This window comes from Opisthocomus hoazin, chromosome 4 (assembly GCF_030867145.1).
Source record: "Opisthocomus hoazin isolate bOpiHoa1 chromosome 4, bOpiHoa1.hap1, whole genome shotgun sequence".
Classification (NCBI taxonomy): domain Eukaryota; kingdom Metazoa; phylum Chordata; class Aves; order Opisthocomiformes; family Opisthocomidae; genus Opisthocomus; species Opisthocomus hoazin.
In genome coordinates, this window is record NC_134417.1 from 3,688,439 (window position 1) to 3,704,943 (window position 16,505).

Consider the following 16,505-nt stretch of genomic DNA (forward strand, 5'->3'; position numbering starts at 1 on the left):
CAGCCTACAGTTTCACCATCAGGATTGTTCCCAGTAAGTCGGGATGGAAATGCTGGCGATTAAGTCTGTGTTGTGCACAGTGGCTGAAGTTGCATTAGTTTCTGCAGAACTCTGTCCTATACTGGGTATCGTCACTGCAACATGTAGCAAGCCATAGCACTTCGCTGAAATTCAAAGAGGGTTCTAAATAGTGGTGGTTTATTCCACAGAAATTATTTACTGGAAATACCAGAAGTTACTTTCAACCTATTGCAAATTATTTTATTGACCAAATTAATAACTCCTGTTTCACTAGAATGTTGCTATTTGGTTTTTAAAAGGTTTTTAACTTTTTTTGCAAGATGTGAAAATGCAGGTAAGGAGTAGGCGTGAGACAGGTTTTCCTGAAAAATACTGAAAGGATTTGTTAGAACAGCAATTATCACAAGTATCTAACAATCATAGTTTAGTAGTGGTATTTGAAAATTAACCATTTGGGGGATTTTAATTAGAATTTAATCTGACTTTTAATTTGAAGTCCCATATTAAAAATCGTAGAAATCAATGTTGCATTTACTAGACATGAAGAATATGAGAATATTTTTCCTGATGTGTCTGCTCTTTGGCATCCTTGCACAGAAAGGAGGACTCGAGCTTAGGCATGAAAAGTGAATTCATTTTTCAGTTTATTACAGTCCGTGGCTCTTTGATGCCAGTTACTGTGAATTGGACATCTGCACGGTAGCAACCGGTAACCCTGCTGATGTAGGTAACATCTATTGACCAGATGTGTGATATTTCTAGTTCCAATCAGTCTGAATAAGTTACCTTGTAGTGAAAGGGGGTAAATTGCACCAATCTTCTAGAAAATCTACCCCTCACCAAAAAAAAAAAAATTTAATTCACTCAGTAGCAAAAAAGACTATTCATAAAACTGTGTGACAGATAGATAAATCAAGCTTTTATTTAAAAACTGCTATAACTTTTGTAAAAGTTTGTATGTGATGGCAGGAATAAAGGGTTTTGCTGCTTATTTTGCCATAGGATGTATCTGTCATGCATACTGCATCTCACTGTAGACGTCATGTAAAAGACCTTAAAAGCCCCACTGTTCTGTTTCGTGTGAAAGATGCATTGATAAAAAGGCACAACCAGCCTCATTGATGTGCCCTCTTGGGGAGATTAGGATACTGCTGATGGAGTACAAATGGTTAATGCCCAATCTCCACTAGGTGAAGAATCTGTTACTCTTGAAGCCAGGTGTTTCTCAGCCTGCTGTACCCTTTTCTCCAATGTAGTGCTTGTGTCGCAGTCGATCACATTCATGACACACTGACGCTTGTAAAACTGCATCTTCTAGGAGCACCTAATTCACAAGGGAATATGTATTCCAAAAATAGAGACTAGTCTGATGAAGGTGTATTCTGTGTACTTAAGCAATAACTGTATTTTAACTTGCACTGAAAATAAACTGTTAACATGGGATTATACCTGTTAAAGCTTCCTTTTTTTTTTTGTTAACTTTTTAAGGTTAAAAATGCACTTTGGTCCCCGATACAGGGTTGCCGTATTAACAAAAATATTAGACAACAAAATGTAAATTTGGCAGAACTGTTATCCTGCGTCATTTTGCCAACAAATGGATTTTTGTTTACGCATTTTCCTCAGTGGGTTACTTCAGTAGCAATGACACGCTCTTACATAGCCTTTTCTGAAACAGAAATGACGCCCTCTTCTTTCATGAAAGTGATCTTTTTTTGGTCTCTGCTTCTGTTAGTATTTGAGTGAGACTATGTATGGAGATTTATCTGTGCAAGTGAAGAGGAAACTACTACCTCCCCCACAGTCACTGATCAAATTTATCAGTAATTTTATTTTACAGAATATTTCTAAAGTCCAACTTCCTAGAAGAGAAATACTGCCATTTTCCACTCCTCAGCTATTTCTACACAGTACAGACAGCGATGGCTTTTCCCTCACTATTTATGTGCCTAACCTACTTACATTGCTTCTCCTGTTATTTTGCGAGCGTGTGCCATTTTCCCGAAAGCACTGCTTTTTGGCTGCTCTCTCCTATCTCTGTAGGTTCATACATGGACCCAGCTCATTGTTGTTAGGTGGGCTGGTTTGTGCATTTCTGAGACTGGGAAGATATTTTCTATTTCTTTTGGTACCATTAAAAACTTTAAAAGGTGCTACAGAAAGCACTGAGAGAAGTCTAAAGATTCCTTAGGGAAGAGCTTTTTTCTGAATCACGTCTGCCCAGTAAACACTTGTTCTCCTTTGCCTTTTGTTTTCAATGGATGATCTAATTAGCATTTTCTTCTGGTGGTTTGAGCCCACATTTTTTGCATGGCTGCCGATCATTTGCATGACTGAAGTTTAGCAGGTACCTTTAGCGGTGCTGTTTTCATAGAACAAATGCTACAAAAGCCAGGAAAAAAAGTCCCATATCTAACTTGTTTATATCTTCAATTTTTATTTCCAGAATAGTAATGATTAAAATCTTTGGTATTCATATTACTGCTTTTGTGCTAGTCTTGTAACAAGAAGACTGAATTAAAATACTTCAGGCAAGATCATTGTTTCAGAAAAATTTAGAACTTTTTTTTCCTCGGTATGGCTGAGGAGATGGTCTGAATTGTTCTTTTTCTGCTATGCAGGCACTTACAAACAGATGGACGTTCTCTGTCCTGGATTCTTTTGACCATGTTGTTTGGCTTTTTATGTATTTTCTAGAACTTTGGCTTTACGTATTTTCTAGACTTTTGTAAAAACTTTTTTTAAAAGCTTTTTTAAAACTTTATTGTAGAGTTCAAAAACTATTTCATACTAAGTCTTTTTATCCTGGGCATGTAAGGTTTTTGACTAACAAAGTTTCTGTCTATCCTTTAATTGGAAAACTGGAAAATTTTCATTTTGAAATATTAGCCAATGTTTCTGATGCCGACATGGAGGGGTATGCAATAACATCCAGGAGTTATTTGCTCCAGGTGTAGATGTGGCATTTGACTGAATATTTTTCTGCTTCTAGGGAGAAAATTTTCCTGTTCTAATCCACTTCTTTTTTTCCATGAAAGTTCCACTTAATCCATGAGAACATACACTGCGGTTATAATTGCAATATGCTTTTAGGATGCTTTTCTGCAAAGCTCCGCATCGTTCCTTTGTGCTTGTTGTGTAAATTTGTAACACGCTGCTGAATGCGTGTACCTGCAGATTCAAATACAAATTCCGTCATAGACTGCATCACAGAGGGAAACACCCCACTTAAGTGCCAGTACAATGCTCATCTCTTGTCTGATGGTTGTATTCCTTTGAAGTCAGCAGTGAAAAAAATAAAATTAAGTGGTAGTCATTTCAAGAAGCACAGGGTTCAAAGAAGTATTTATCTGTAATGCGGTGTGGTAGGGTCTGTTTAGTTCTTGTATCCTCTATTCTGATATTTGAAAGAACAGTCCCTCATATTTTTGTCATACGAAACCTGTTTCACACCTTTTTTGTTTTTACATGAAGAAAAAATAGTATTTTTTCCCCCTGCACTTTAAATCATACCACTTGTTTTGTTTACATCTACTTGTGACGTTAGTAAATTAATCCGAGAACAGCATTTTCCACAGCCTGTGACCAGCACTCTTTGGTTGGAACCCCACTTAAGCTGGTGATGGGCCCCTTTGCCTTTCTTCTTCTCATAACCATGAATGTTGTCGTTTACATGTTCTCCATATTTTTTCCCCTGGTTTTGATACATCAGAGTTACTTAAGTACTCTTTTGATTGTTTTATCCCATTTCTTCTTGTTGACATCTCTCCCTTTCTTTGTTAGGTTTTATCGCACAAAATCCTTGGTAAGTTTTCAACACCATCTTTCTCCCTGTCTCTCTGTTCGATCACATGTGAAGAGCTTTACTATTTGACCATTCATGTGCTTGTGGAACTCAAAATGATCCATGGGGATGCATGGTATTGTAGAGAGCTCCATAGGTATTTATACAGCCACAATCTACAAAACAGTTGCTTAATAGGGGACCTATTTGTAGATTTGAAACAGAAATTAAAAGTATTTGGGTTCCTCTACTTAAATAGGGACTTTGGTATTATCTTCAGATCTGAAAGAGGGCAAGATTTTCTTAAATGTCAAAATTAATAGGTGGCAGGGAAGAGGACTGAGTCCACAGATGTGGTGATGGCAATACAGGAAAGCACAGGAAAATAAGAGGAAAAAAGAGCACTGATGGTGCAGAAATTTGAAGTAAGACTGTGATAAAACATTCCTTGTTTCTGTCTCGTGCCTGAGCTCAGCTTTTCTTTGCTGCTTGATTGAAATTTGAGTGGAAGGTATTATCTGTATTATGTTTCTGTAACACTATTCAAATCATTGTTTTGCTGCTGCATTTTAATTACATTTTTGCACTGATTTTTTTTTAATTTTGCCGTGTTTCTTCTTATTAGCCCCAAGATCACCACTAGATTAGACATGTTCATAAGTTACTGTATGATATTACATGCTGGCGTTCTTTCTGTTGTAGTTCATGGCACTCTGCTCATTCTATGTGTTTGTCTGTCCTTGTAATTCACAGCCCTTTCATATTTCAGTTGCTTGAAAATTGGTCCCTTGTGCTCAATGAAAATTCTCCTGTCTGTTCAGCTTCACCTACACAGAAAGAGTAGTGCTGTGTAGCTTAGGCCACTGTTACGTGCTCTGCTTTCTGCCACCGGTTTACTGCAATAGACCTGCTGCTTCCTAGTTTGCTCAGTCTTGGTGGTGGTGTAAAATCCCTTTTTGGACCTGTCATCCTTGGTAATTGTCTGGATTATCGACTGACGCAAATAAATATTTTCCTAGAGCCTATACAAAGTTTGCTAATTTCTCTGTTGTCCCCCCACCTCACCCCTGGGCCAATCGCTGTTCACTTACTACTGAGAGCAGGTGCTCTGGTAGTGTTTGCCCTAGAACAAAAAAAGATAGTTTTCCTAACTTCTGTGTGCCTAAACTCATTATTTCTCTGCTTAAAATGATAATGGATTCATACTTATGAGATGTTCTGTATTGGTAAACTGGCTATCAAAAGTAGCTTATATGGCTTTTTTAGTTGGGAAGAAGGAAAACAGTTTTCCTGTAACCTTGCTGTCCCATAAAATGAGAAGCTGGCTGGAGAAGTGTTCTTCTGTGGCTGGCCAGATGGACATGGCTGTCTTTAAATGCAGTTAACTCGTCTGGTGGAGAAGAGCGCTGATAGTACCTCCCCTCTCAATGGGATGGAAAAAAGCAGCATCCTGCCCTGTAATCTTAAGCATAAAAACACATTGAGACTTATTATTTCAGTGAAGGAAGATCAAGTTGTCTGAAAGATCTTGGTAATCCTGTGTTAAGTGTTTTAGTAAAAAGATTCCAGGTTCACTTGGGAGTAAAAGTATATCAAGTTACATAAAAGACTTCTTATAACTTCTTTTGCCAGGATCTACAAAACTTTTTCTTAGGTTTTAGCAGCGTGTTGAGAGTGGTGTCTGCTCATGTGGCCAGACAACAGCTTGAAGCTTGGATTAACCTCTAAAGTAGATGTTTGGACTATGCTTTTCTCTTGCAACAGCCATAATCACCAGCAGAAGCTTAATGAGCATCCAAGAGGATGTTAAAGGAAATAAGTACTGAAAATTATTAACCATGGTTACTCTTGGCTTTTGCAGGAGTACTTCTTTCTCTTCCGTGAGTTGGGAACTTAAGTATTCCGACTCTACTAGTTACAGCCTTGACTGAAATTAGTCAGAGCGCAGGGCTTGAGGCAGGCTGGTACACAGTTTGGCAGTGTCCCCTGCTTTCCTTCCTCTTCCATCCTTTCACTAAATTGCCATGCTGAATTTTAGGACGCACTGAAGTTTCTTTATTAGCTTCAAATTAATTTACAAATAGGTCTAAATCAGTACTGTGGTTCTGATGTGCCTTCTTTCCGTTAGCTATTGTAGTAATCAGTCAAAATAATGAAACTTTGTCTGGGTTGGCTTTGTGGTGTGCTTCACACAGGTGTTACAGGCAAAGGCTTGGCAAAGGTCTGCAGGTGGAAAGGCTGGGGATTTTGACACCTTGAGGGCAGCAAGTGAACACACCAGTCAATGTTTTCAATAACTAGTGAATAAAACTAGTTTCTTAAGTATGCATTTGAAAAACCTCACTGAAGCTAGTCTAGGATCAGTGCATCTGAGCATTACATCACTTGCTAGAAGCTTAGCTTCAGGCTCCCGTTTTTAACACATGGCCCACTTTGTTCTGACTGAGCAGTCATTTAACATAGTTAAATAGTTACTTTTGAGATAAACTGTCATTGTGAGGCTTCAGATTATTTAACAGATCAGATTCATGGTGTTGCCTAATTTTTTGTTTTTAAGTTGATGGTACAGACTATGAGCAGACTCCAAAACACTCGTTTGGTTGATGTTTGGAGGACTTGACTAGGAACACTTTAACATGAAAGTTCACGCTTTCCAGGGATATTTTCTGTTTTGTTTTTACAAAAAACCACACCGCCCAGCAAACTGACTCTGTACCCAAATATAAAGCCACAGATCTATGGGAACTGCAGACTAATGATTGACAAAATAATTGAATTTCTCGTCTTTCAAGTTCCCGCGTTTTCTTCCCTTGAAGGACCACCGGCTGTTCTATTCCTGGACGCAGCTGTACTCTCCCCTTTTCTGTACGGCATTGTGTAGTAATTGCCACGTCACATTAGACTAGAGATCAGTCTTGTCTGATGGCTTAAGACGGTAAACACACCTTAGCTGCAGTGCAGGCCCTCTCCAGTCCAGTGGCTGGTACCAGCTACTTGAAAGGAAGGCGCCAGAAAGCAAGCAACAGAAAACTGTGGGACAGTTTCTCTCTGAGGGAGTGGGGTTTTGCCTCCCGTCAGCTGTTTTATCGTATGAAGCATGACAATTTTTCTTACAATTGCTGTTCATTTCTAATATTTCTTGTACAACATTTATTTTTAATATCATTAAATGTAAATGCCATTGTAAATAAATCTTTTCTATCAATGAAAAGCAAGTGTGTTGCTGCTTTCAAAGTAGGCTGGCTAATTTTTTAATAGAGAAGAACATCTAGTCCCAGCTACTTTATAGATAACGCAACCAGCAAAAAAAAGGATGTTGTTCTAGCTTTTGCATTTTGAAACAGCCCTCTTAATGCCTTTGCAGATATTAATCAATTATAAGGAATATGCCATGAGAATTTTAATAGATAACTGTTCTTAAGTGCAAAGTAGAATCCAGTCTGCTTTTCATAAAGAAGTTCACTCTAACTGTGATGAAAACCTGCCTTTGTCCTCAAATTCTGCTGCCATTACTAAGCGCTAGCATATATATTGGAAAAAAAAGGTGTTGAACAGTTTTAATTCGGTGTATCTTCCGCTTTTACACTTTCTGCCCTGTTTTTCCTGTCATTTCTCTGGAGCTAGCTTTGAGCTTCATGATGGCTTTCTGATTAAGATTAATAATGACTTCCTAATTAGAAATAATGACTACTGTGTTGCACTGAGCATTATGCTCTCTTTTAAAGCATTATCACATAGGTGAACTCTGTGACAGAGATGCACTTCATGTTATACATAAGGGGTTTTTAATTAAGCGCTTAAAAGTGGTAAGTTAGAAAATCTGAACACTGATTAAGGAAAATTAGTGAAAAATTTATAGTATTTTTACATAAAAATAACTTTCTGTTGATAATTGTGATTAACCTAGATATAACTTAACTATGTCTTATGATTAGAAATTGTGAAGCATGCGTACTTAATGGATTTTCATATAGTTCTCTCTTCTAAGAGACTGTTAAACAGCTCTTTGCATGTTACAGGTGCTGTTTTCATTACTGTGCTGTTGCACATCCTGCTGTCAAGGTTTCTTTGCCTCTGTTTTACAACATCTATGGAAAATAACCTGACTGGGTGTAGATAGTGATAATGCTCAAAAATTCAGGAGTTAGGAAAAAGCAAATATGTCTAAAAGCAAAGGTGTCTCTGTAGTCTTTGTAGACTTTAGCGGGAACATAATAATAAAAAAACCAAACAGCTTGACACCGTGAATCTAAAACAGTAGACACTTTCAGTTGTGTAATTTTTGTTTCTGTTCAAAGCAATGCATTTCGGGTTTGAAAGTTGCTCAGCATTCTGCCTTCAGTTCACTGGAGAATTTAAACATTCACTTTAAGTTTAATAAGTGAGTAGTCCCATTATTTAAAGACTGAACCCTGCATGGCTCGGTTCCCACATACACTGGGACCCAACTGGATTTCTTCCCCTTGCTATAAATCCTTACAGAAGAGATTGTCATTGAATTTCAACAGATGTAAAGAATTCAGACCGCTGCATGCAATTACTGGTAATTATGTGTAATATAAGATTTTTTCATGATTCTTGGCAGTGCATTTGCTGTTACGCAAGCTGTGCAAGCATGCAACTAGCATTAATTCGAACTTTTTTTTTTGCTAGTGTTTTAGGATTTTAAAGAATTCAGACTATTCACTGAGTGGTGTAGGTTCTTTGGGACTAGCGCACACAAATTCTAAACTCATTTATGGAAATGCAGTTTGGGGGCTGACTACCTGTTCTGGATAATCTTGGGAAAAATCACTTGTTTACCCAGACCTGTTCCATTACTGTTTACTGATCATTATTTTTTTGACCTTCTGATTTCACAGATGATAAAAATAAAACTGTCCTGTTATAAGAGCTTTTGTCTAGGAAGAAAACTTAGTATGATTATAGACCTGTTAAAAAAAAAACAAACCAACCCCCAAAACCTACAGATTTGTAAACAAGGCTTAATTATGTCCCATTCTGCTGCTGGTTTAGAGGAATACTGATGATCTAGGAAACTTTCCTGTAGGTAGATTAAAATTCTAGCAGTCTCTCTAGATACCATGTTTAATAAACTAGCAAAGAGATAGAAGGAGATGGTGAGCAAATAAAGGAAAATGAACCTTGAGTTTATGGGACAGAGATCTGAAAGTATGGTGGGAGGCACTGTTCTTAAGCTGCTGAAGACCGAAAGGAGTTTTTCCCTTAATTTCTTATTCACCAGCCACCTACATTATGCTAAAAGAAAACACATACCGTGTATCTGTAGACGAGGGGTTTCTGAGCTGTTCATTCTTGGAGTGGAGAATAGGAAATGAAAGAGGTCATAGGACAGCTTTCAGGAGTTGTACAGTTCACACAATGCGCTAGGGCAAAGAACACTAAGTTACTGGAGTTAAAATATGCTTTTACCCTTATTGCTAACCCAGTCGGTGTTATCAAAACAGTACCTAGGTTCTTGCAGATTTGAGATACTCAGTTCCTAAGTGGGCTTTACATAGAAGCAGGGGATTGCTGGGGGAATGGATATATGACGGAAAACGTGTTAAAAGCCTTCCCTAAAAATGGAACAAGCAGAATAATCCAATTTGCCTAGTAGGCTGGAAGGAACTAACAAAGTCTAAGGGAATTAGTAGAAAATATTTCTGTTAACACGGTTGTTTTCCATTGTCTTTGACATGTAGGTACTTTTTTCTTTCATGAGTGGAGAACCTTAGCTTGGACGGTAGTAAGACCTGATGTCTCTTTGCACATCCCTTGGATCCCTCTACAAAGGGCCTGCTCTTCTGAGGTGTTCTGGGGAGGTGTTACAGGAGGGTGAACATTACTGTGTGGTGATGAAAAGGCTTTGAGTCTGACGAAGTGGAGGATACACAGTGCTATTCACTCCCTATTTAAAACAGCATAAGAGAATTATGAGTCTTTAAAAAAAAAAAATCCAAGAAAACAGATTTCTCTCTAAAGGAGAAAGAAACAGTATTGTTGCAGTTAAATGATAATGTTCATTCTTTAAAACATATACTGCTACAAATACCTGTTTTCTTTGGAACGTGGATGTTAAAAAGTACAAGAAGATGTGCTAATAGAGTGTCACCTCAGTGTGTGTATATACATCCAAAAAATGCTGAGAAGGATCTAGAAATCCTAGAATACAATCTATAAAATTATCTTTCCAATTTATGTGCCTTCAGAATGGGGCTCATTCCTAGCAGGAAGGATATAATAGAAAAAAATTAGCTACAGCAATAAACCTGATATATTTATAATTGATAGTTTATACACAGTTGTATTAGAAAATACATAGATATGTTATAGACCGTAATAAAAAGACAATGAACCAAACCAACTGTTCTTGCACCATATATTATGTTCACTAGGTCATATATGCAGAAATTACTGAGGGGGAAAAATCCACTTCTTAATTTATGTATACTTTTCCAGACTTGTGACGTGCTGGAATTGATCAAACGCTATTACACATAATCTTACTATAGCTTGTTATTCCTTTCACCCGTCAGTATTGCTGCTCAGTGGCTTCTAAAGAGCAACCCCTCACATCAGTTCGCTATAAGTATTAACAATAAGTATTTTAATTAACAGGATTGTGACTACAGTCAGGTCAAAAATGTGTTATGCATATGAAAAGTATTATTAGATAAATACTTCTGTGTCTGAACTTTTTAAAGAATCTACACACACATGTTTTTAATTTCTTTCCTGCAGGTTTTTAAAAGTTTATAGAAATTTGTAGTAAGTAAACTGACAAGCGCTAGTGTATTGGTTTATGCTTAGACATTAGCTTGTGATTTTAAACAAGTTCGGTTTATCAAAAATCTTTACTTTCAGTCTTTCAGTGTGTTCACAGGCCTTCCAGTGCCAGGATTTCTAAACAATTTGCACGTTTCAATTCATTGATCCGCAGCGTGTCCCTACAAGGCAGGGAAATGATGCAACATCTGTGCCTTTCACAGACAGGGACTCGGGGCAGAAAAGGTGCAAGCCTTCTTCAGGGAGGAATTCCCGTCCGGGCTTTCCGAGCTCACAGAGATGTCTCTGTGACTGTTGAAGTTACGGAGTAAAAGCTGTTCAGAGTCAGCAGATAAGGAGTGTAAACTACAGAGATTTGCGTGAATTAAGGTTTTCCGAGTGTGGTGCTTGGTGACAGGGGTTCTGTACCAGAGGAGGGTCCAATCCTCAGGTCTTAACCTAGAACTAAGAACTGAAAACAGCTATGAAGTAAAATCTGCCAGGCTCCTTTTTCTCTGGAGTTTTATTTTAAATGTATTTTCTGCATCATCTGTCTCATTACAGATAGTAGTACATACCTCTATCAGCAGAAAGAAGGAAAAGCAATATGCAATTGCTCCAATTAGAAAAATGAGAGAAAAAAGGAAATTAAAAAAGGTTTGATTAGGTGATGCTGTTCAGTTATCTTGGTTATCTTACAGAAGTCTTCCAAGTTAGTTAGTCCCTTGGGAATAGTATATTTACAGCATATTTGTTGTAGGAAACAATTTATTTTCTCTCGAGAAAGCTTCATTGCATTGGGAACCTGTGGCTAAGTATAAGTGATGATCCCATTTAGTGCAGGACTTCGTCAAGGAGATGCCTTTGTCTAAGAGAGGGCAGGCTAGATCATTTTGATTAGATTACAAAGGAGGGTTCTGGTTTTCCCCCACTATTGTTGTATTGTGCACACTGGTTGAAAGATTGCTCTCGACAGAAAATGCCCATTATGTATCTTTATAATGGTTATGTTTTTAAATTTCATGAATTTCTTCTGATACCTATGGTCAATTTGAATGTGCTGATGGTGGTCGAAAGCCTGCTGATCAGTATCTAGTGATTTAGCTGCTCTGGCTACAAGTTCTGATGTCCTGGCATCTTTCACTGCCTCTCGGCTTTGTGGTGTGGGGCTAGTGGCTAGCGGTGGTCAAACCTGGCTTCTGAGGAGCCCATCAGCCCGCCGCTGCCCTGTCACTGTCGCTCCCTTTTCCAGTCTTTTAGAGGATGGGTGCTTCGGTTGCTCTGTTTCGGAGCGTGGCTCTGAACGTGAGCTGGATTGCTTGCTCTAAGCCTTTTTCCCCTACGGTACATATTTGGGCTGGTTTAACTCGGGTTAGATCTCCAAAGAAAAACCAAAATTGGGCCTGGCAGGGGATGAGCTGTCGTCCAGAGATGGCCTCTCACCAGCGTAACTCGCTTTCCGGATGCAGCGTTACCGACCAAACAGAGGAGCCCTTTGTCTCTCAGCGCTCTTCTGTTACTAATCGTCTTTATTCCAGAAGCAGCAAGGCCAAAGTAATTCCTGTCTGTGTGGGTAATTTTTTTTATGGTTTTGCTGGGCTTTGGTTTTTTCATATTTATGATAGTACTCAAGTATTCAAATCTGAACACATTTTCATACAGTTCAACCAGTTATTAACTGTAATGGAACGTTTCTCTGTAAGGGCCTATTGTTGCCCTTGAATTCAAATCCCCTGTCTTTCCCTGGGGAGGCTGCAGGATAGCAAGTACCTACAGAATATCATCAACTGAAAATCTGCAAGCATGAATTGCTTTTCACTGTGGAGGGGGAGCATTTTCTCTCTTAATACCTGCAGAATCGTTTCTCCCAAATAAGCACTCGGAAGCAGGACTTGCTCAGTGCTCAGCTTCACGTTTCAGTTGAGAGAGAGAGAGATATGTAGTCAGACCAAATGCAGACAGATGGTGCCTTTCATTTCTTTCTGCATCAGAAGAGCCAGAGAGAAGGGAAACAACTCGCCTCAAAGTGCCCAGGGCTGTTGGCAGGGCAGACCGACCCCTGGAGCGGTCGCTTGTGAGCACTTTCGTAGTCTTTGCAGTCTGAGGATCCTGCTCTTCCCTGAGAGCCCGCAGATTCCAAGGGCAATTCTGCCTGCTGTGGCTGGGGGAGGAGACTTGGGTTCCTTCATCTGTATCGTCAGTCAAGCCTTACAGTTGTTCCCCATATACTTACCAAAGCTGTATTCATTTCTGCTTGGGTCAAGAATCCCTTCCCTGTCTGTCCTTTCCTCCGGAGAGGAGGAAAGTTGCACTCAGTTGATGGAGAGAGTGCTCTCTATATGTTAACGTTTTGCTTTTATTTTAAGATATAATTATATTGCTTATTCGAATTTGATTTTTCTGTGGCCTCAGGAAGATTTCAGCTGATACTCATTTTTCAGGTCTTGTCGAATTGAGGCCTTATTAAGACAGCTGGTGCTGCTGAAGCTATGTGTTCCACCATGTAGCGAAGCGGTACTTGTGGGAGCTGTCTGACTTTGGCAACTCTTTGTCTTTGACAGAACATGCTACCATTCTTCCATGCCATTTTATAACTTCAGTGCCTTTATGTTGCAGGCAGCCCTTCCTTTCTCATCTTGCTTTTTTCTTTAGTTACTGCATGCTGCCTCATTTTCTGGCATTGACTGTTACCGTCGGCTTCCCCTTGAAGTGGACTGGCATGGACAGAGATTGGAGAAAGAAATTATCGTTTGTCATTTCTTCTCTAAATCCCTGTAGTTCAGCTCAGAAACCTCATTTTGTTGTGTAGAAGGAACAGGCATTTCTTCTTGACAGATTTTTAGATCCTCTGGGCAGCACTGATTCTCTGTCAAGGTCAGTCAGTCTGAAATGAAATGGCATCACAAGGGTTTTTCTCTCCTGACACTTGAGCGTTAGAAAAAACAGAGTCCCTCCGACCTGATAAGAGATTACATTGCATAAGATTTCTTTTCATCATATGCTAATTTGGTTTTCAGATCCATAATTTAATTTCTTTGCATGTTTTCTGACAGGGCAGCAAAAGGGTAGTACTGGTAGGATAGGAACAAATATGTATTTGGCTTTCATTTCTACAGTATTTCACAGAAAGTGAAGTGTCACTGTTATTTTCCCTTACCACCTCCATACAAACTCTTCATCAGTGTTACATTTAAAATATTGTGCAATAGTACAGGGCCAAAGCCTAAAGAAAAGTACAGTTGGAGCAGAAACATCTTAGAGAATTTTTATGTTGGTGGAGCGAGCTTGGTTTGAGGGCGTAATCCAAGGAGAAGGTGCTTCAAGTGATTAGTGAGGAGGAATGCAACCTAAATAACTCGGAGTTTGCATTTAGTTTGATTTTATGTTTTGTGACCTGCGCTCTGTGATGTTTTTCATCCAGTTTTACATCACAGTTAAAAGGCATGCACCCTTTAATTTTTCAGTGTCTTTTCAGTGGCTGTGAAATCTCAAAATAAACAATTTTTATCTTCTTGCCAGGACATGGAGCAGATGTGAAATGTGTTGACTGGCATCCAACAAAGGGATTAGTTGTATCAGGAAGTAAAGATAGCCAACAGCCCATCAAGTTCTGGGATCCAAAGACTGGCCAGAGCCTTGCCACACTGTAAGTTCTTGCCCACAGTCTTTCATTTGCTCAAGTATAAGCTAACTTCATAAAATATTTTTTTCCTTTTTTTTATTTATCTTCTTAGCTTTTTGCCCTACATCTTTTCAGCCATGCACAATTGCTTCAAATATAAAGCTAGCTCTTTAGCTGTGCCAGAAAATGTAGAGGTTAGATGAAGTCAAGTCTATACTTGGAAAATTGTGGCTTTAATATTCCTGATTTAAATTTACTTTGTCGTTCTCCGTAGAACCTCCTAGTCACACAGTTCTCATTTGGAAAACAGACCTGAGATATGGAAACTCAAATGAGATGTTTCCTCTGGCTGATGAAAAATTTCTTATGCTGCAGTAGCAATGTGCACAGTACCTGAATGCTGTCTCAATGAGCACTGCCAGTTGCTCTGAAGTACAAAAGAACAGGATTAAGGCACAGGGCCTTTGCACAGAAAGCCACAGTATTCTGGTTTAGCGGCCTGAACTACTTTGTTGTTGACCTGAATATTTGGGACTGGTAAATGATCACGTTTTACTTGTGGCTGAGAAATCGGTAGCTGGAGAAACAGTCGTCGTCTTTCTCTGCTTGCAGACATGCTCATAAAAACACCGTGATGGAGGTGAAACTCAACCTGAATGGCAACTGGCTGCTAACAGCTTCGCGTGACCATCTCTGTAAGCTCTTTGACATTCGTAATCTGAAAGAAGAACTTCAGGTCTTCAGGGGTCATAAGAAGGAGGCCACAGGTCAGAATTTGTTACATTTTTGTAGATTTTTATTAGTAAATTTGAATTAAAAATGAAAGTTTGAGATCTTCATTTACATTAATTAGAAATACTAGTTTTATACTTTCTGACTCTGGCTTATTTCGTATTTCAGCTGTGGCCTGGCATCCTGTTCATGAGGGGCTGTTTGCCAGTGGGGGATCTGATGGCTCGCTGTTGTTCTGGCACGTTGGGTATGTGACATTTTCAACAGCACGCTGGAAAGATGTTGGTCAGATGTGCAAGTTATTATATGAAATACAAAATATACTTTTCACCTTTGAATCTGTTTTTAACACACGCATGTTCATGGTATAGTTTTTCTCTCTACCTGTTTGTGAACATTCTTCACTTATGAAGGAGTTTTCCTGTGCAGATGTATTTTAAAGGATACAGTTGCTTGCACAGAAAGTAGTCTTTTGTTGAGAGGGTGATGAATGGTTGAAGCTCCTAGTTTCTCAGAGCTGCTTCTGAGATGTTTTAATTATTTTGCTTCTAAATGTGCAGTTTAAAAATCCCTACATGACTGAATTCCCTATTAAGAACAACTGGGAAAAATCAATTCACCCAGCAGAAAAATAACAGAGGCTTAAGTTTAGTAAAATATGGGACAGCGTAAGAGGAACAACTGAATAGCAAAATTTTTGTCGTCTCTAGCAGATATTCACCTGTGTGATGACAGATTTTTTTTTTTTTTTTTTTTTACTGAGTCAGGGTTGAGAAGGAGGTTGGTGGAATGGAAATGGCCCATGAGGGAATGATCTGGAGTCTGGCGTGGCATCCCCTTGGACACATTCTCTGTTCGGGCTCAAATGATCACACCAGGTATTTTCAAGTATTTCAGGAAAAGACATTTAGAAACTAGAAAGGTGCATGGTATCAGTGGCCAAAGAATAGATTGGGATGATTCTGATACACAGCCAGTGGGCGAAGCAGAGAGACAAGCTTCCCTAAATGGGAAGGCACTGACATTTTAGATTCAAAGGTAGAGTCTAACCTCTTGTTCTTCATCTAAGGAAACTATAAAAAATACTAGGGTTTTGTGTGTGTGTGAGCTTTGAAATCTCCTGAAAAAATTTTTAGAAAAGAATCGTTGTAGTTTCTTGCTGAAGAAATGTTCTTGTCTCCACAGAGTTATTTCCCCACAGATCATCTGCTGGTCATGTCTGTCTTTTCACGTTGCAGACACACACATAGTTAGTGCTTTGCATCCTTTCAGTTGAACGTGCTGTTAACATGCAGCATCTTCTAAATGGAGTAAACTTCTGCATGTGTGTGTTGACAAGTTCAGTTATATATGACAAGTGTATTTGAACTGAGCGAGAAGTTTTCAGAATGGACTAGAAATGTATCTGTTCAGGGTTCGATGTTGATGCCTTGTACTTATACCCCTTACACTTTTTGAAGTATCTTCTACCCCTCACACTTTTTGAAGTATCTTCTGAATCGCAAGTATATAACTCAATATGGAAATTGTTGGGTTTTATTTTTTATTTGAACCTCACACCTAACGTTCAGATCTAGC

At 38.8% G+C, this 16,505-nt stretch overlaps 1 protein-coding gene across 5 annotated transcripts in view; it reads left to right on the top strand.

Annotated features, from left to right (window-relative positions):
- Positions 1-16,505, top strand: part of WDR33 (WD repeat domain 33) — a 70,920-nt gene that overhangs the window by 37,131 nt on the left and 17,284 nt on the right. Inside the window, exons 8-11 of one of the 5 annotated variants that reach the window (XM_075417597.1) lie at positions 14,093-14,219; positions 14,808-14,962; positions 15,096-15,174; positions 15,695-15,805. In XM_075417597.1, the coding sequence (XP_075273712.1) occupies positions 14,093-14,219; positions 14,808-14,962; positions 15,096-15,174; positions 15,695-15,805 (472 nt within the window). Of the gene's footprint in view, positions 1-3; positions 2,059-3,804; positions 3,827-4,128; positions 4,945-6,621; positions 6,860-14,092; positions 14,220-14,807; positions 14,963-15,095; positions 15,175-15,694; positions 15,806-16,505 lie in introns of those variants that run through there. The other 4 variants (XM_075417595.1, XM_075417593.1, XM_075417591.1 and 1 more) reach the window with 4 other exon arrangements.